Below are 21,253 nucleotides of genomic sequence, written 5' to 3'. Positions count from 1 at the left end.
ACACACACACACACACACACACACACACACACATATACACACATACACACATTCATTTATTCATATACATTTATGTACCAGGAGGTAAGAAAGTAGGTGAGAGAAATGATGGAGAAGGAAAAGTGCTAAGTTGGGAGTGGAGACACTTAAATGGGGAAGTGAGGTTCAGCAAAAATAAACCTCCACAAACATTTTATTTTGATATGACCTTTCAACTTGGAATAGTTATTCTTGCATTCAAGACAATTTAAAAGACAAAATGAATATTTTGTAGCGTCAAGACGATTCTTTTCTACACAGACTAAGAGAACAGCCCACCATTCACAGCTTTTTTAATGGCTTCTTTGACATCTTTGTTCCTAAGGCTATATATAAGGGGATTAAGCATGGGAATCACTGTGGTATAAAAGACAGAAGCCACTTTCTCCTGGGTTGTGTCACTTGTAGATGGTTTAAAATACATGAAGATGATGGAGCCATAGAAGACTCCAACAGCAGCAAGATGGGAACTGCAGGTACTGAAGGCTTTAGACCTGCCTTCAGCTGAGCGTATTCGAAGGATGCTGGCAAGGATGAAGGCATAAGAGATGAAGATGGCAAACACACTTGCAAAAACATTAAATCCAACAATGATCATCACCCAAAACTCCTTGGTATAATCTCTAGAGCACGCTATATTCAGAAGAGGGAGGATGTCACAGAAGTAGTGGTGAATGACACTAGTTCCACAGAAAGAACGGCTAGATATGTAGCTGGTATGGACTGTGGCCCCAAAGGTCCCCATAATGTACACAGCAGTGGACAGCAGCATACAGACTCTGTGGGACATGGTGACGTTGTAGAGCAAGGGGTTGCAAATGGCAACATAACGATCATATGCCATGGCTGTTAGCATGAAGGAGTCGTCAATACCAAAGAAAGAGAACAGATACAGCTGGGCCATGCATTCAGGAAAGGATGTAAAATTCTTCTCCGATACAAAGTTCACCAACATCTTGGGGATTATAACAGAGGAGTAGCAGAAATCTATGAAGGACAAGTTGCTGAGGAAGTAATACATGGGCGTGTGAAGCTGAGAGCTAATCCTGATTAGAAAGACTAAGCCCAAGTTTCCTGCCATGGAGACCACATAGATCAACAGAAACAGGGAGAAGAGTGGGATCTGAAGTTCTGGCTTGTCTGTTAAGCCTTCAAGGACAAATAAGGATGTTTCAGAATGATTTCCTGGCCTCATTCTTCTCCCAGATGTGATGAGTTGAGTGCTTTGATGGAGAGAGGCAAACATTATCAATTGGCAGCAATTAGCAGTTCGCAATTTGACAAATGACTTGTTTTTCACTAGGAACCAAAATTCAACACAGTACTAGTACTGTTTGAACATCATCTACAATCGAGATAATATTCCATTTGGCTTCATTTTTATTACATGCCTTGAGAAGTGAAACTCATTGGGTTTCCATTTTATTATCCTCTTGTGACATTTAAATGTGAGACTCATGTTGTCTCTACAAACGAAGTTATAGCTTTTCCCGTAAAAGCACCACGCAGGAGACCCTGCTTAGAGACATTCTTCCATTTGGTAGATTCTGTCTTCACCAGCTGTCATCTCTGATGATTTGGATGTTGAACTTCCCTTACCAATGACCATTGATTTCCCCTGTACTTTGCTCACTTAGTCACTGACTTCTTCTTCTTCTTCTTCTTCTTCTTCTTCTTCTTCTTCTTCTTCTTCTTCTTCTTCTTCTTCTTCTTCTTCTTCTTCTTCTTCTTCTTCTTCTAATTGGATATTTTTCATTTACATTTCAAATTTTATCCCCTTTCCTGGTTTCCTGTCCATAACTCCCTTATACCATCCCTCCTCCCTCTTCTTCTATGAGGGTGTTCCTCCACCCATTTACCCACCCCTTCCCACCTCCCTGCTCTGACATTCCCCTACGCTGGGGAGTCCAGCCTTGGCAGAACCAAGGGCTTCTCCTTTCATTGGTGCCCAACAAGATCGTCCTCTGCTACATATGCAGCTGGAGCCATGGGTCTGTACTCTTTGGTTGGTGGTTTAGTCCCTGGGAGTTCTGGTTGGTTGGTATTGTTCTTATGGGGTTGCAAGACCCCTCAGCTCCTTCAGTTCTTTCTCTAACTCCTCCAATGGGAGGAGTTGGTTCAATGGTTGGCTGCGAGCATCTGCCTCTATTTGTCATGCTCTGGCTGTGCCTCTCAGGAGGCAGCTATATCAGCCTCCTGTCAGTATGCACTTCTTGCCACTAGCAATATTTTCTGGGTTTGGTGGCTGTATGTGTATGGGCTAGATTCCCAGGTGGGGTAGTCTCTGGATAGCCTTTCCTTCAGTTTCTGCTCCAAACTTTTTCCTCTGTATTTCCTCCTATGAATATTTTTGTTCACAGTCCCTGATTCTAATCACAAGGGCTTGGCTTCTTTCTTAGTTTTCTGCCTCCCTTTTGCATGTCTGGTTTTGATTTCTCTTGCTGCTACCCATGAGTCATAGAGACGTGAGAAGAGTAAAGCCCTTTCTGAAAGGGTGGTTTATAGGTACTGTGAACCCCGTTGTTATGTGCTGAAGGAAAGTGGGGAAGGGAAAAGAAAACACCAAGGCCATAGGTGCTCCTATGGGATCCAGACCCCTGAAGGTACACTTACGTGTTGAAGGCTGCAGAGCAACACGTGAGAGAACTGTCTGCTTTACAGATGGGAAATTAGGGAATGATGGTTTTGCTTGAAGGTAGCATTATTTTCCCCATTTGCATGTGTTTATTGAGATTTTCCCAAGTTTCCTAGGGAATGTTAAGGTCAGGTTTTATTTGCCTATTTGATTTGACAACAACAACAAAAAAATACCTACACGACAGTTTCCTTCTGAGTCTGAGCACAAAATGAATGACAAGTTCTGCATTGTCCTCATCATTTTTACTCCTCAACTGTTTCTTCTAATTTTGATTTCATGTGATCTAGGGCAGCTTTCTGAAAGTCTGTTGGCCACTTTACTAAATACTAAAAGCACTTTGGCCTCTCGTTTCTTTAAATATGATTGTATTGATGTTAAATTACCTTAAGGAGGAAAAAATGGCAGTAGAAAACACACATGGGTCCATTTACATACCGAGGTTAACCTGTATCAAGAGTCACTTGTGTCTTACAATAGAAACTTGTTATAGGACAATGGTGACCCACCAAAGTATGCAAACATCTTCAGTTTCAGAACATTATATGAAATGAAACACTTCATCTTTGAAATGAATAAATAGAATGATAAGAAAACAGACCACTGGTTACAAAGGCTGAGATAAAATATTACTGAATTACTAAGCCTAGGTTTGGGTCAGTGGAATACTGTAGTGGTGATGGTCTATGAGACATAGCGCTAAGCAATTAGGTGACTAGCTTTATTCTCTAAGACTTCTTAAATAATGATCTAGTGCAAAAAAAGCTAACTGATGTTTTAGAGGTTTCCTCTTTTCTGTTTTGGAAGCATTCCTATCTTCATATTCTAATATCCATCCCATTACCTCAAATAGTTTGCATTTTTCAAGCAACTTAAAAAAATCTCAGCCACCAGGTAATTTGTAGTTTCATGAAATTTCTTTTGTTTTGATTCCTCTACACTTCGTCTATCTTGAACTCTTATAGTAACAACTATTCTATACTTTCTCATGTTATATTTTGATCATGGTGTTGATAATGGACTCAAGATTTAAAATCATATGGGACTGAATTTAGTTTCAGCCATGACCACCTCCCCTCCCCGTGGCAATGAAGGTGTCATTTGTCTTGTGTAAACTTCAGTCTTTCTACCTACAGAGAAGAGTAATTCATACAACTTGTGGCTTTTGCAGTGGTCCACTCACTTGTTCACTCAAGACAATTGAGAGGCTTTCTACATTCCAGAGTTGCAATATTAAATGAGACACAGACCTGCTCTCAGAAAGCAAGCAAATAAAAGTCATAAATCTAATTCTAGTTGTGCTGGGTTGCTGTGGGGGACTTTGACATGGTAGTTCATTTCACTTTCTCTTACACTTTCACAAGGACCTCTTAGGGCTCTGCTTATTCTGTCAAGAATAGTTATTATGGTGTCACAGAGAAGTATGACACATAGAGGTATTGTTGTATAGGTAGATGTGGCTTGGGCACACTAGTAATGTAGACATGGTAAACTAGAAAAGAGTGAGATTCATTTGATAAGGATGATATCTATGACTTATGATCACCTGAGAAGCCCAACCAGAGGGCAAGGTTAGGAAGTAGTTTTTCTGCTTTGCACATACCCAGTTTGATGCCTATTACATGACTGAATAGACATGTTGTGTAGAAACTGTTTATGAATTTAGAACTCAGGAGTGATATCTGCCTAGAATGTGGTCTTCTGAGTCATCAGAACAAATTCAGTGCTAAGAGACTGGACGGAAACATTATAATAGTGTCAGGTAGACATTAAACTATGAATAACATTTTGGTAGTGGTTTCCAGTGTCATTATCAGGAATTCTGCTGGACATTAAGGCTGCTTTAAGCCTCTTCTCTCTTTTCTTCTATTTGTTTTACTTATTTACCTTCTTGAATTGTTTCCCATTGCTGTATGTCTGGAGTAATAGTCTGGGCATTTGTTGTAAAGAACTGGCAGATTCTAGAACCAGTGGCATAGTTGAGGAGGGTACCCTGTACTGATGTGTTCTTTTTCTGCTCTTCCAGGAAGGTCTGTCGATGATCTACTGGCTTCCACAACACTCTGACTATTCTTATACTACTCAAGTAATATACAAAAGTCTTTGTATTTTCTTTCTGTTCTTTGTCTTAGCTTTTATTAGCTTTATCATGTTTTCATTTTTACATTTTATTTATCAATTTAAACAGTAAGCATGAATGAATACTATATCCAAAATTTAATACTTAAATATACTTTCTTGTAGACTGTGCCACTGACACACATGATTTAGATTTTTTCTTACTGACAGGGTATTAGATACAAATTTCATTTGCATTTTTCAATATATTTGAAACATTAATAATAGTCATTCTGGGGAATACAGGTGTTTGAAGGAAAGATGAGGGTCAGAATTATGTTCAAGGCTCAAAATACTTTAGCAGTTTTACTTAAAATATCCATGATTTGATATGAAAATTATAATCAAGGGAGAAAGGTACAGATAAGAAAATTGTGTGGAGTAAAGGGGTCTTACACAATGTCAGGAATGACTTGCTATTTTGTAAGATTGCTTTTAAGAAATCTGAATTCTTAATTGTAAGTAGAGAAAGGTGTCTTTTCTGACCTTTAATAATAATTTATTAAGTGCGCTAAGAGTTAGTACTATTTGTGTTCGTTTAAAGATTGACTAAGTTCTTCTCTGGAAATATAGAATATGTAGGTTAATATCAGTTTCTTTTTAGTTAAAGGGATTCATGACCTGACCAAGCACTGCAGTATTTCTTCTAATGCAAACAAATGCTCTAAGAATCCTCTGTAAACTTCACTGCTGATAATAAATATTAAGACAAATGTGGTTGTAATGGGGAAGAAAGCAGTAAGTTTGAGATTAGGACAGAGGCAGAGCCCATGGGAGCAGTGTTCTGTATTCACTATACTTCCTGCTTTCTGTCATGAAGCATATGTCCCTTCTCCTCCACTGGACATAAACAATAGTTTCATAAGCATAGATATTAAGAATGTCTAAACCTTTTAAAGTTTAATTTTAACCTCACTATCTTATCAAAGCTATGACTCACCTGAATATTATCAGCAGGGAAAGTATAGCTGGTCATATATGATTTTAATAAAGTGTTTGTGTGCAAACCACACAATTACCAAATAACTTGGTCATCAAATACTGAGTCCAATGTCTTCCAGATGATCCTGAAACATGTAGTGGAGTAGACTTGGGATAAGATTTCAAGGATTTGGCTTAAGAATAAGTAACTAAGTAGAGTGAGAAGAACAGTCCCGTGGTCTACTAATCTCTTATGAGAAAATTCTATTCAGATCTATTTTGGACTAGAGATGATAACTGTGAATGACTGTTCTCCTTAGGGGCTTGTCATGCCAGGAGTTGGACTCTAAAGGGAAAATAACTACCAAATCTATACATGCTAGCAATATAGGAACAGCCTCACTCTTAATCCCTCAGCAGTCTAAAACAAAGAAACTCCCTCCTCCCATGAGTGTTGGGGATATTAATAATGAGCCAATAATAAATTACAAGTGTTTGCCAATATTTATTGATGTATATTCATTGTACATAGTATTGAGTAAAATGTAGCCAATTTCTATCAAGTATATCATATATTCTGAAAACATTAACTGCCTCCAAAATAAATATAAAACTTTTTGAACATTTTGGATGATCAAGTTGCTTTATCAAAACCAATATTAAACATCAATCTTTAGTTTTTTCTAAGTTTTCTTCATTTCAGCCCTACTTCACTACTTCCAAATTTGGAGACTATCTCATTTATTTTCAGTCTATTTGGTATTTGGAATATTATATGTGATGAGAAAGAAAATGTAGCCAACTGAAATATCCTGGGGTTTAAATAATTTTCTCAAAAGTACGTCTACGGAAAGAACACATGTATATGTGACTTTCAGTTCAGACCTAAATGTGAACTTCTGAGCTGTTCTTTGTCAGGCTTCTAAAGTATTTGAGTTTCTTGTTCATTCCTTCATCAAAATTTTAACAGTTTTATGAGTATGTAACTGTTAATCAACAAATAGTACATTTGGAGTGCCTATTAGATTATTGTGACTTACAGTTTTGACTATGAAGTCATTTTCTGAATAACGAAGCAAACATGTTTCCCTGTTAATGATATTTATCAAGTACTTTACAATCTTTCTATCCACTATTTTCCACTGCATTCCTAAGCAACGTGGAATCCACTTTTGTTTTGGCAAATTTGAATTTCTGAAATTATATGGTGATTAAGTATGTAGCCTTTTCTTGGCTTCTTTGTCCAGCACAATTACATTGAGATTCACTCATGATCCTGCATGAATAGTGTCATCAGATGGGCTTGACTAGAACCTTTATTGATGTAAATTGGCACCACTATGTGGATCTATTTTTGTTTATCTTGATTCTGATATGGCATTGTCTTTGTATGTTTTGAATTACCTAAGACCTATTATTCAGCTCATTTGCATATGTACTGTACGATGTGTATCTATGTATGTGGTTTAACAGATGTGTATATGAACATATGTCTACAGGTGAACATATATATGTGTGCCATGTCATGGTGGGCTTGTGATTGAAGTTCAGTATCTTCCTCCAATGCTATACACCTTTTATACTGAGACAGTCTCTGGCTGAACTTGGAGCTTGATAGCTAGCTAGTCAGCCTACTCTAGGGATTTCTGTCTCTATTTGCAGCAGCTGCTCTTACAAGATGACCACTAGGTTCTCTTGGATTTTATGAATTTGCTCTGAGCATCGCCAACTCTGGTCCTTGTGCTTGTGAATCTTCTCCTGCAAAGACTTTCCCTGATGAGCCATTTGCCCAACTCTTCAGCACTTTTCCGTATTCTTGGACTTCTGCACTTTCAAATATAAATTCTGGGATTTTAAATGTTGAATTCTCTAAAATGTCTGTTAGAAGTTTAAATGAATTTATGAATAAGTTAGGCAGAAATACCTACAGAATCTACCCCTGTAGATAATGATGCAGAAACACAAAGTGTACTTTTGTTTCTGAATGCCTTACATATGTTTTATTAGACTTATCAGTGCAATACTCAAAAGTTTGAATACAGAATTTTTCCCTCTTCCCCACATATGCTTCCTCTCCGTGGTGCCCCACACATATATACTTAGACACAAATGAAACATGTCTGACATTTGTAGCAGTGTAGAGGAAACTAGACAATAATTTATTGGCTATTTTATTTATTTACATTTCAAATATTATCCCCCCTCCACGTTTCCCCTCCACAAACCACCTAGCCCCCCCTCCCCTGATTCTATAAGGATGCCCCCCCAGCCTCCCACCTACTTCCACCTCATCACCCTAGCATTCTCCTTTTTGGGGGCATTGAGCCTCTGCAGGACCAAGGGCTACCCTCTCATTGATGCCAGAGATAAGGCCATCCTCAGCTACATATGCGGCTGGAATCATGGTTCCCTACATATGTACTCTTCAGATGATGGTTTAGTCCCTGGGAGTTCTGGGGGTCTGGCTGTTTGATATTGTTGTTCTTCCTATATATTTCCCAGACTGTTAGCAATCTGCTGTGTAAACTTTCTATGTATTTCCCAGTCTGTGAGCATTCTGCCCTGTGTAAACCAGCCAAAGTGAGTGGAAATTCCAGATTCTAGAAAGTTTTAAACTTCTAGTAACTAAGCTGTTAATGTAAGAAAATTGAGTGCTTCCATAATGACACTATATATAACACATAATAAGTGTGAGTTTATAGTTTTATTCTCATAAATAATTTACAATGCAGATAATGGTTAAAATAATATCCTACCATAAGTGGCTCTATATATTTTAATCATTAAAAGAAACAGCAATGCCAAATATCATAAAGAAAGAAAATTAACAAACAGTTGAGTTTGTACAGTCAGACCCGCAAGCAGACAAGGATGTTGGCAAAACAACCATTGTAGGTTGATGTTTTTCATGAACTTAAGAGCGAAAACTTTAAATAAAATATCAGCAAATTCTTCAATACTCAAAGTATACTGTATGCCATTACGATATAAGATGTATATTGATACTGAAAGTTCAATTTAATGTTTGTAAATACTTAGGTATTAATATCAACAGAGTAAAAAGGTAAAAATACGTAATAGTGTTAACAGACCTAGTCCAAGTAGTAGCCAAACTACTATCCCCATTCATGACCCACCCTTTAACTAAATAAAGAATGGATTCTTTTCAATTAAAGGAAGGCTTCAAATACCAGCTACTGGCACTACACTTAATAAGGAAACATTGAAGGTATTTTATGAGTATACCAAAGCAACCATATACACTTTTCTAATCATATTTAATATATTAGAGATTTTCAGATGATGAAAATTAAGGGGAAAGTAAGCATAAATATCCTATTTTATTCTTGCTTTTATTGTTTACATGAAACATTGAAAATCATTCCCCCCAAATCTATTTCAATCAATTTATGAATTTATCAGTGGTTGAGCTAAATTCTCAATATGCAACAAAACTGTATAGGAAATACAATTGAGCACAATGCAACAGCATCCGTGGAGACTGGTGTTACCTGCCAACTCGATAGAATATAGAAATATCTGAAAAATGGGTCTTTGGGCCCATACCTGTGGGGGTAATCTTGGTTATACCATCTTATCTGTGGCCCCGCCCCCTCTCTGAGTTGGGGGTTCCTGGCTGCTGAAAATTCACAAATTGAGCTGAAAAAACATGCATTGTCCTATTGCTCTTTTTCTGATGAGGAATACTTTGTGATCAGCCCCCGTACGCTCCTGCTGCCTTGACTTGCCTAAAATGATTTTTCCTTGAACTGTGAGACAGAAAAAAAAATCCTTTTTCCCTTAAATTGTTTTGGTTAAATATGTTACTTCAGCAAATGCGAAAAGAAACCAAGACATCATCAGAAACACAGAATACCTAGAAATAATTTTTTTTAATTTTTATTGGTTATTTTATTTATTTGCATTCTGGTTTTCCCTCCAGAACCCCACTATCTCATTCCCCCTCCCCCTGTTTCTATTGCTCCCCCATCTACTCACCTACTCCTGCCTCCTGCCCTATCATTCTCCTAAGCTGGGTCATCGAGCCTTCATAGGACCAAGGGCCTCCTCCTCTCCCATTGATGCCAGCTAAGGCCATCCTCTGCTACATATGCGGCTGGAGCCATGTGTCCCTCCATGTGTACTCTTTGGTTGGTGGTTTAGTCCTTGGGAACTCTGGGGTTCAGGTTGGTTGATACTGTTGTTCTTCCTATAGGGTTGCAAACTCCTTCAGATCCGTCAGTCCATCCATTAACTCCTCCATTATAGAAATAATATAATATCTTAATAAAAATATAGGTAAAACCTTTTCATTGAAATTCCAGAACATCCTTAACAAAAATTAAAGGACATATATAAATGGGGAAGTACATCATGTTCATAGTGTGAAATGACATTTTAATCCTTGGAATGGATTGGATGGAGTTCTGCCTTCAAAAGCTGAAGTTGACCCCACTCTCATACAACACACACACACACACACACACACACACACACACACACACACACACACACAAGAAATAAATTACAGAAAAATTAGAGGGACAATTACTGTGTCTGGGCGGAAGGTAATTTTTTATCAAGTAGAATACAAGGAAATGGTAAGCATGATCTTTTAAGATTTAACATGTCTAACCATGATTCACAAAATGAGGTATGGCTGAAAAAGTAGAATGTGCACACAAACAGAACAAACATGTTCATTTTGTACTCATACCATTTATTGCAAGAAAAAATACAATGCACTATAAAAGACTACTAAATAGGAATAGAATACTTTTTAAAATTAAGAGTATATGGGGATTAATAAAGCATTAATCTATTCTCAGCATCAGTAGTGATGAAGAGAAGGTTATTTTTAATTACAAGGAAATACCATCATGCATTCACCAAGAAAATGAAAAACACAATATAGATCTTATAGCAGTGACACCTCTTAAGAATTATGCATCAGAGTATAAAATGCTTTAGTCCTTATACAAATAAAAATACAAGCTTGTCTGCTGTGATTGCATTTGTAATAGAAAACAGAAAAGCAAAATCTTACAACAGATAATAAATGGAACTGACCTTCTTGTCAGTCAAATGAACTATACACATAAGAGAGGTTCTCTTAAAATCTTCTGATTTTTTTTGATGGCTCAAAGGTAATGTTTATTTACCAGAAATTTTATTTCAAACACTGAATTTTGCATCCTCCTCAGCTAATAGCATTACAACATTCTTTGCGTTGCTAGGCAACAGCAGTTACCTGGAGCTCCCAGTCAACCACATTATCACAAGTGCAAACAGCTGACACTCTACCAGTGCTCTGCTCTCTGCTTCACATGGGCACAGAATGCAACCACTTCCTTGATATGTTTAATGTTTTAGCATAAAGTAATCTTGGTATTAGATGATTTTCCCTCAAGCAAATTGATTCAAAATGTAAGAGCATGTTTACGAGCTAGCCAGGCTAGCTATTGCCATTCTGTAATATAGGGATATTAAATACATTTCCAGCACACGGCATTTTCCATTTTGAAAATCTTATTAAGGTTTGGGCTTTTCAAAAGAACCATCTGCACATTCAATATGAGGCAACTTACTTCAACAATGACTTTTTATTAAAACAATACTCATAATGTTTGTCTCTGTGGAATGAATATATATGAATATATATATACACACACACACATATATATATATGATGACTTGAAATAAGAATGATTTTTAAAGAAGATGAGTAAAATTATCTATTAGCTATGTAAGAATCCATGCAACAAATTCCATCATGCATTAAAAAAAGCTATTATCTGGGAAACAATTGAACCTTATATACATAGGAAGAATCAGTATTTAGAATTATAAAGACTCCCACAAATGTGCAAAGGAAGAGAAAATATTGTAATAGGTAACCAGATAAATAATGGGAACATCCAACTCATATAAGTAATAGAAATTCTATCCGTCAGTAAACAACCAGAAGAGTTTACCTTCCTCAGTATAGTGTGATACTCAGGACAATACAGCCAGGCTACAGGGCCCTGATGAAGGAAGCTTGACTTATTTATTGTTGTTGTTGTTGTTCTTATTATCTTAAGGACTGTTAGTAAATTGGAAGACGGAAGCTTGCTTCCACACTTACTGCTAAATATTAGTCTTCCCTGAACACAGATGGTCTTTCAACATAGCTGGAAACTATTTAAATGTGCTCGAATGGTAAATCCAGCACAGCTCCATATTGGTTTGGGAAAGCTTTCTGGAAGGTTTTAGGAGGAATTAGGAAGGAGAAAATTGTGAAAAATACATTGTTTGAAAAATTAATTAAAACTAAACATGCATACACAAAAGAAAACATAGTATAGGTCTAAGCCACATGTGGACAGGGACTAGACATGAGCCCACATTCCTAACTCTGAATCTGTCTCTAATTGGCAAATGCTTTCAAAGGGGAAATTAATTCTCTCCAATAGAGTCTTGCAGACAATGGGAGGCAGTCTGCATCTATACTTCACCATTTCTATGGTGGTAAAATGGGAGGAAGAGAGAATATAAGTACTTGGAGGGCCATATATAGTTAATCTGGAGTATGGAGCCCAGTAGTAAAGCATCAAGAGAGTTGCTGCCTCCGTATAGTAGAGGGAGAGAACTGATTTCCTGAAAGTGATGTGTGCGCACACACTCATGTGTATGAGCATTCACATACACACACACACCCACCCCCCACCCCCCACCCCCCACGGATACATAAGTATGTACACACATGCAAGCACACATGCACATCAATAAACAAACAAACAAACAAAAAACAGTGTTTTTATGTATTTTTTGGCTAGTAAGCATGGTAGGTTAGAGCTGTAATCACAGTATTCAGAGGCAGAAATCCTATTGTCTTGAGTTCAAACCACTGTACCCTAAACAGCGAGATCCTGTCTTAAAGAAAAGAACAGCAGAAAGAAGGAAACCAAAAAAGTAGTAAGGATGAGAGCACAGTAATTTTACACAGAAATTGCATGCATACTAGGGTGCAGAATATAAAATGAGAGTTTTCAAAGCTGCAGGAAGACTCACCTGTGTTCTCTCCTCAGTGTGCCCAGCTTCCTTTTGAGTCACGTTAGTGAAAAAGCAGAAACAAAAGTACCTAGGACCTGGATTTGAAAGATTTGCATTGGAAACCACTTCACCACAGACAGTGCAGCCTTTGTTTTCCTAGCTCTAACAGACTAATTTTTGAGTGATACTATCCCATAGCTTGGTCAATCCTTTTTCAGGAGAGGTCTGGGAGATTACTATAAAGGCAGCGAGCATGAGTTCAAGACCCTGTTCGTGACAGGCTGGGCTCTGCTCCCACTCTCCAGCTATAGAATTCTCATTCTGTCTTCACACAGACAGGTTTGTTCTGTTGGGAACAGACTTGACAGCAGCTCATCCTATTAAGCTGATTTGCAGCACGATGCTATTTTTTTTTAAATGACAGCATCATTTGGACAGTAGAAGATGATATCCATTAGTTGACCCGGCCGAGCTCTATGGGAGACAGGTCTACAACTAGAAGGTCAATGCACTGATTAAATAAACCACTTTGCTACAGGAACGTGTTTAATTCTGTCTGCATGATTCATCATTGTCCTGTAGAGAGACTGTGAGGCATAAGTATAAGTGGCTAGGTTAGAAAAATGAAATAAAATGAAAAATAATCAATTTTCTAATAATAAAAAGAATGTTTTATGTGGAACCAATGCCAGTAAAAGGAGATTACAGCCATTTTGAACATTCTAGATTTTTCATTTTGAGAACAACGCACATTTAACATGATTCTTCATAATTTAGGAAAATTTAAGTTATGTAAATTAAATGTTGCATGTAACAAAAGGTATAACTCTTTGGTGAAGAAAATATGTGCAGATTGATAGTCACAGTAAAAAAATATAAATATTTCAATAGAAGTTTATTCCCAGGTCCATGTCTGTTCCTTCTCCAGCAATGTGATTTATTTTTTCATGCTGGGAAATGAGTTCAGGTCCTTGCACATATTAAGAAATTATTTTACCTCTGAGATCCAACCTCAGTCTCATTGATTGACATTAGATCAGTTTTACTTTACATGAACATTCTTTTAGTTTCGTCTGTGTAAGCCAATTATGATCTCTCTCTCTCTCTCTCTCTCTCTCTGTCTCTCTCTCTCTCTCTCTCTCTCTCTCTCTCTCTCTCTCTCTCTCTCTCTCTCTGAGACACAGTTTCTTTGTGTAATATTCCTGACTGTCCTGTAACTCACTTTTAGACCAGGCTGCCCTTGAACTCTTAAGAGATCTGCCTACCTCTACCTGCCAAGCTCACCCTGATTTCTGTGACATTTATTTACATGATTGTATGCAACTCTACAGGAGTTCCAGCTCTAATGTACCATGCCTGGTACTTAATTACATTTAAATTTTTTTGGGGGTGAAGGTACATTTTTTAATGGATATTTTCTTTTTTTACATTTCAAATGTTATTCCCTTCCAGAACCCTCTATCCCATCCCCCCTTTCCCTGCTTCTATGAGGGTGCTCCCCCATCCTCTTGCAGACTCCCTCTTGCCTTTCCGCCTTGGCATTCCTTCTACACTGGGGTCATCAAGCCTTAACAGGACCAAGGGCCTCTCTTCCCATGGATGCGGAACAAGGCCATCCTCTGCTACATATTCGGCTAGAGTCTGGGTCACTCCATGTGTACTCCTTGGTTGGTGGTTTAGTCCCTGGGAGCTCTGGGGGGTCTGGTTGTTTGATATTGTTGCTTTTCCTATGGGGTTGCAAACCCCTTCATCTACCCAGTCCTTTCTCTAGCTCCTCCACTGGGAAACCCCTTCTCTGTCCAATGGCTGACTGTGAGCATCCTCCTCTGTATTTGTCAGGCTCTGATAGAGCCTCTCAGGAGACAGCTATATCAGGCTCTTGTGGTGGTACACAACAGTAGGATTTGCTGAAGGAGACAGAGGCAGGAGGATCATGAGTCAAGGCCAGTCTGGGATACACATTTAAAATTTTTAATTATTTATTTAGGGTGTGTGTGTGTGTGTGTGTGTGTGTGTGTGTGTGTGTGTGTGTGTTCATGCATGCAAGTAGGTATGTTAAGGCCTGTACATAGAGGTCAGTAAACAGCCTTTCATATCCTGGTAACATTTTTATGGCAGAAATATGACATCATTTTTATTCTATCAACCTCTATTATTTACTTACTTACTTATTTTACCTTTTTACATCATTGTGAAGGAAACTGTTGTGAAAATTCTTGTATATTTTTGTAAGAAGACATTTTATTTTTTGTTGTGAAAACTAAACACCATAGGACATCATTCATTTGACTTCATAGGAACTGAAATTAAAATGGGGTTTACCAGAGGGAAAGGTATGTGGTTAGGTGGGAAGAGGTTATTGAATGGATACTGAGTTCCAGTTAGATAGGAGCAAAGATTTTGGTGTTCAGTAATGTTCTTATCTAGAAGAGAATGTTTAAAACTATTTTTTACCATAAATAATGATGAATATTTGAAGGTGTAGATATATTTAACTTTATTTAAACATTGGACAGTATATACATATATGATGTCAAGTTGGTAGGAGACATGTATACTGAGTACCAATTTAACCTAATTAAGGTTCATCACAACAGAAAACTAAAGAAATGGGTTAACCAGGAACACAAGTGAGATGGAAGAGAGAATCTCAGTCATAGAAGATACCAAGAAAGTGGTCCCAAGAAATAACCAGAAGTAGCCATATTCTAATACCTAATAAATTAGACTTTCAACCAAAAGTTATCAAAAGAGATGGGGAAGGACACTTTCATACTCAAAGAAAAAAATCCACCAAGATGACCTCTCAAATCTAACATCTACACCCCAAATGCAAGGGTACCTACATTTGGAAAAGAAATGTTACTAAAGCTCAAAGCACACATCAAACCTCCCACAATAATAGTAGAAGACTTAAACACCCCACTCTCATCATGGACAACTCATGGAAACAGAAGCTAAACAGAGACAGAGTGAAACTAACAGAAGTTATGAACCAAATGGATTTAACAGATATCTACAGAACATTCTACCCTAAAACAAAAGAATATACCTTCTTCTCAGCACCTCATGAAACCTTCTCCAAAACTGACCATATAATTGGTCATAAAACAGGCCTCAACAAATACAAAAAGATTGAAATTATCCCATGCATTCTATCTGATCACCATGGACTAAGGCTGATCTTCAATCAAAACAAAAGCAATAGAAAGTCTACGTACTCATGGAAACTGAACAATTCTCTACTCAATGATAACTGGTCAGGCAAGAAATAAAGATATTAAAGACTTTCTAGAATTTAATGAAAATGAAGGCACAGCATATCCAAACTTATGGGACACAATAAAAGCAGTGCTAAGGAAAATTAATCGTACTGAGTGACTTCATAGAGAAATTGGGGAGATCCTACACTAGAAACTTAACAGCACACCTGAAAGCTCTAGAACACAAAAGAGCAAACACACCCAGGAGGAGTAGAGAGCAGGAAATAACCAAACTCAGGGCTGAAAGAAACCAATTACAAAGAGAATGATACAAAGAATCAACAAAATTAAGAGCTGTTTCTTTGAGAAAATCAACAAGAGAGATAAATCCTTAACCAAACTAATTAAAGGGAATTCTATTTAACAAAATCAGAAATGAAAAAGGAGACATAACAACAGAAACTGAGGTAATTAAAAAAAATCATCAGATCTTACTATAAAAGCCAACTATTGGACTGAAGTGAGGGGTCCTATGGAAGAATTTGGGCAAGGATTGAAGGATCTGAAGAAGAGGACAACCCAGAGAGCTCCCAGAGACTAAACCATCAACCAAAGAACATACATGGACTGGTCAACGGCCCTGGCACATAAGTAGCAGAGGCTGCCTTGCCTGACCTCAGTGGGAAGGATGCTCCTAATCCTATAGAGACTTGATGCCCCAGGGAAGGGAGATGTTGGGAGTGTGAGTAAAGGAGGTTAGAGGGGAGCATCTTTCAGAGGCAAAGGGAGGTGGGATGAGGTGAAAACTCTGGGAGGGGAGACAATATTTGAAATGTAAATAAATAAAATGATTAAAAAAAGAACTTGTTACCGTTTTATTAGGAATTGTCACAGAAGTATGCAGGCTTAAGGTTTTAATGTTTTTGTACATAATCAGTAAGATGGTGCTCATTATCTTGAAAAAAAATCCTTGAGGAATTTTTCAAAGTTAAACATTATAGAGTTTAACTATACATACATGTGATGGTTTGCATATGCTTGGTGCAGGGAGTGACACTATTAGAAGGTGTGGCCTTGTTGTAGGAAGTGTGTTACTATGGGGTGGGCTTGGAGACCCTCCTCCTAGCTGCCTGAGGATATGCAGGCTGTTCCTGGCTTCCTTCGGGTGAAGATGTAGAACTCAGCTCCTCCTGCACCATGCCTGCCTGGATGCTGCCATGCTCCCGCCTTGGTCATAATGGATTGAACCTCTGAACCTGTAAGCCAGCCCCAATTAAATATTGTCCTTTATAAAATTTGCATTGGTCATGATCTCTGTTCACAGCAATAAAACCCTAACTAAGATAATATATTTTACAGAGTTTTTAGACGTTCATCTTAAAAGATAATATTCAAATTTCTAGAAGAGGAATTAATATTGGACTTCAAATGGCAGGAAGCAATTTACATCCTAGAGGCATACATGGAACCATGTGGCTGGCCAGAGACAGCATGCATCAATTAACTTTCAGTGCAGCTAGATAACAGATAGAAGCTAGATCATTGAAAAACAAACAGGGCAAGCTGACTGACACAATCACAGCATGTAATTAGATCTCTAGCTCATATTTTAAGTTCTGATTAAGTTGCCACAGTAAGATACAGCTTTCAACCTAGAAATTAAAGCTATTATTCACCCTGATCTGTGTTATCTTTGACTGCATATAATAAAGGAGCTTAGTGTTTACACTTGGATAATGGAATTTTCATTGTGATTGAGAGTTTGCTTGAATTTATATCAGTTGGTAGAAAAAAGACAGGCAACACGAATGGATTTGGGATTACCTGTCCTTTGTAATTTTAGTATTTATTCTAATATATGCATCAATGATACCAATAACTCAAAGTTCCACATAGCAAATTACATGAACGTTCATAGGAAGACAAGATTATGGAAATGAGGGATGAGGTTGATATATGCATCAACATGCGGTAGAGTACTCAAACAATATAATAATCATTGACAGGTTTTCAAGATCATCTTTTCTTTAATAGTTTTTGTTAACAGTATCCCTTTTAGGCAACACTGATGTAATTCTTTTTAATACTTACTATAGGTCAGGTAATTCAGTAGAACACAAAGATAGAATAAAATACAGACAACACATTGCCTTGGTGACTGAAACTGACTTACGTCAGTCTTAGGTACATGGATGCTCCAAAATAGAGATCATAACCACCATCATATGGGTGAAGCATTTGCTGACGGCTTAGATTTAACTCAGTGAACTGAATGTAGATGGTTCTGACTATAATGACACTGTAAGAGCTTAGGGTTACCAGAGTGTAGGTAAGCAAAGTAGGACTAACACACATCATATACAGGCAAAACACATACATGTTTCTAATATGACAACAACTCCATTCATGAGTCCGCCATGTTCATCTGTTAAGAATTTTCTTTACAGCAGTTTTTACATCCTTATTTCTCAGGCTGTAGATCAATGGGTTCAGCATGGGAACAACAGTAGTATAAAATACAGATGACACTTTCCCTTGTTCCATTGAACTTAGCGATGATGGCTGTAAGTACATAAATGCAGCAGAACCATAGAAGATGGCAACAGCGGAGATGTGGGAACTGCAGGTGCTGAAGGCTTTAGATCTGCCTTCTGTGGAGCGAATACGGAGGATGCTGACAATTATGAAGATATAGGACGTAAGGATGGCGAACGCAGGTGTCAGGATATTTAATGCACTCAAGAAAAGAACCAAGAGTTCATTGATGTATATACTGGAGCATGATAGCTCCAAGAGAGGAAAAAGATCACAAAAATAGTGGTTAATCTTATTGGTCTTGCAGAAAAGCAATTTTAACATAAAGCCTGTGTGAACCGATGATCCAATAACACCCAAAGTATAAACTCCCACTGTAAGCCAGAAGCAGAGATGATGAGACATGACAACATTGTAAAGTAAAGGGTTACAGATGGCAACATAGCGGTCATATGCCATTATAGCCAACATGTGACACTCTGCAATTGCAAAAACAAGGAAGCAGTAGAGCTGGGTCATGCATTCAGGGTAGGAGATGATATTCTGCTCTGACACAAAGTTTACCAGCATTTTAGGGGTAATGACAGTAGAGTGGCAGAGGTCAATGAAGGACAGACTGCTGAGGAAGAAGTACATGGGGGTGTGCAGATGAGAGGTGAGTATAATTAGGATGATCATGCCCAAATTCCCCAGCACTGTGAGGAGGTAGATGCCAAGGAAGAGGAGGAACAGGGGCAGCCGCAGCTCTGGTTTGGTTGAGAATCCAGCCAAGATAAATTCGATTACCATCGAATGGTTTCCAGACTCCATTATCTTCTCATTACATTGTCTGAAGCTTCTAGTTTGAAACAGAGAGATGAGTATACTTTTCTGCATCATCTGTATTCTCTCTCTCACTGTCTATGTGTTGGCGTCTCTCTCTCTCTCTCTCTCTCTCTCTCTTACTCTCTCTCTCACTCTGTGTGTGTGTGTGTGTGTGTGTGTGTGTGTGTGTGTGTGTGTGTGTGTTTGGGGAGACACAGAGAGATGCAACAATACAGAGAATTAAAGGATTCTTTGGATCCATCATCCCTCATCAAAGCAGACTACTTCTGTTTCCTTGGGACAACAGATGACTACATGATTGGAGGAAGAAAAACTGACATCTAGGACCTTGACAGTATACTGATCATAACCTTTTAGGATGAGTGCAAGGTTTGTCCTTTAAATTCAGTTGAAAACAAAGGTTTATTTGTTTTATTTTTGATGATTTTTTCTCTTCCTTTCAAATTCTCTGCAATATATGTTGTCATGAATATTACTGTTTATAATGCATAGTAATTCAATTTTATCAGACAAGATCAAAAGAATTAGAAATGTTTTCTTTCATCTATTTGTTACTAGATTCATCCTATTTCCTTACAGTAATTCTGACTTTAACTAGCTGACCAACTGGCTGACTTAACATAGTTGTTTCTCCATTGAAACATCTACACCGTGACCCTCATATACTGTATGTAATCCTGACACCAAGCAAGGCAGAACTTAATTCCCACACAGATGTTCTTCTTATATCTTGACAGCAGAGGAGTTGTGTTTTCTTGTTTTAACTTGGATAGTTTCTGGGGAGAATTACTATAGCAAAATTTAATTACATACTTTGCCTCCTTGGTGAAGACTCATAAGGACCATAATGACCCCTGCTAACTAGATTTCATTGTTGAATTGGTAGAGTCCTCATATGAGAATAGTTTGGGAAGACCAACATAAGATGAACTTTTCACTGGCCAGATTTTGTGATCATGATGTTTATGTACACCCTCTAACATGTTATTGATGGTGGCTTGTGGATTACCAGAGCACTTGCACAATAAAGTTAGATGTTTTTCAAGTCACTAAAGTTATGGTATGATGTAACTTTTCAAAATGACCAATGCACACATTTACTTTACATCTGAAAAGTAAACATGTAGATTCTAGGACACAGGAAAAAACCATAGTCTTAACATTCAACAACATCTGTACTATTATTTTCAAACCAGAATGGGATACTTTGAAAGAACATGGAAACCAGATAATTTCAGAAAAGAAATCAATGACTATCGTTAGTCGAGAAATATCTAAAATGATAGAGAGTAATTTGTCAATATAATAAAAAAATCCACATATCACATGACATGTGTATCTAAATATGCAGTTTATTTGCCTAGATTAAAAAGTATTGGTCTCACTGAGTCTGCCTTCAAAGGCTCAATGTAAAATTAATGACCTGAAGTAAGGGAGAGAGGTATGTTGCTTCTGAAACAAAAAGAGCATCTTCCATAAATTTCTTAATGGCACAATATTTTCTTTCTATGTAACAATTTTCTTTTTCAGATATTGGTCAAGGATGTAGTGGTCTGTATATGAAGTCAACTTTAAGATCTTTTCCAATTCTAGTATTTTGTGACTTGATAATGCTAATATCATTAGACTATACAGTCTAAGTTCAAATCTCTCTAAATCCTATTGGCACTATGACCACAGGAATCTGTGGTCTTAGATTCTTCTGTCCATCCAGAAAGTAGACATTCAAATACCTGACACGTCAAAAATTAAATTAATTAGCACACAGTTTCTGGGTCACAGTATGAGCTTAATTGATACCCACATTGTTTCCATGGGAATGTGTTGTCTGTCTCTGGGATGTCCTGCTGAGTTAGTCAGCAGCTTTTCTGTTGCTCCCATTGTAGTTGTGAATAGTGATTGGCATATTGCCTTGGATATAGCATGTGTCAAAAATGTGGTC

The 21,253-nt window shown here is 37.6% G+C and overlaps 2 protein-coding genes across 3 annotated transcripts; both read right to left on the bottom strand.

Moving 5' to 3' along the window:
• Positions 1-301: 301 nt before the first annotated feature.
• Or8d6 (olfactory receptor family 8 subfamily D member 6) lies at positions 302-1,234 on the bottom strand. Its single transcript, NM_001000791.1, has one exon. The coding sequence runs from the start codon at positions 1,232-1,234 to the stop codon at positions 302-304; it is 933 nt and encodes a 310-aa protein (NP_001000791.1).
• A 17,138-nt stretch (positions 1,235-18,372) lies between these two features.
• On the bottom strand, positions 18,373-20,781 carry Or8g2 (olfactory receptor family 8 subfamily G member 2). 2 transcript variants are annotated; one of them, XM_017595782.1, is made up of 2 exons: positions 20,771-20,781; positions 18,373-19,324 (listed from the first exon to the last, which is right to left on the bottom strand). In XM_017595782.1, the coding sequence occupies exons 1-2, from the start codon at positions 20,779-20,781 to the stop codon at positions 18,373-18,375; spliced, it is 963 nt and encodes a 320-aa protein (XP_017451271.1). The 2 variants fall into 2 exon arrangements, with proteins under 2 accessions (XP_017451271.1, NP_001000599.1); NM_001000599.1 differs by lacking the exon at positions 20,771-20,781 and having other exon boundaries at positions 18,373-19,296.
• Between the last annotated feature and the right edge of the window lie 472 nt (positions 20,782-21,253).

The sequence above is a fragment of the Rattus norvegicus genome, chromosome 8, assembly GCF_036323735.1.
Source record: "Rattus norvegicus strain BN/NHsdMcwi chromosome 8, GRCr8, whole genome shotgun sequence".
Lineage (NCBI taxonomy): Eukaryota > Metazoa > Chordata > Mammalia > Rodentia > Muridae > Rattus > Rattus norvegicus.
The sequence above is the reverse complement of the archived record's forward strand: the minus strand, read 5'-3'. Positions and strand labels throughout refer to the sequence as shown.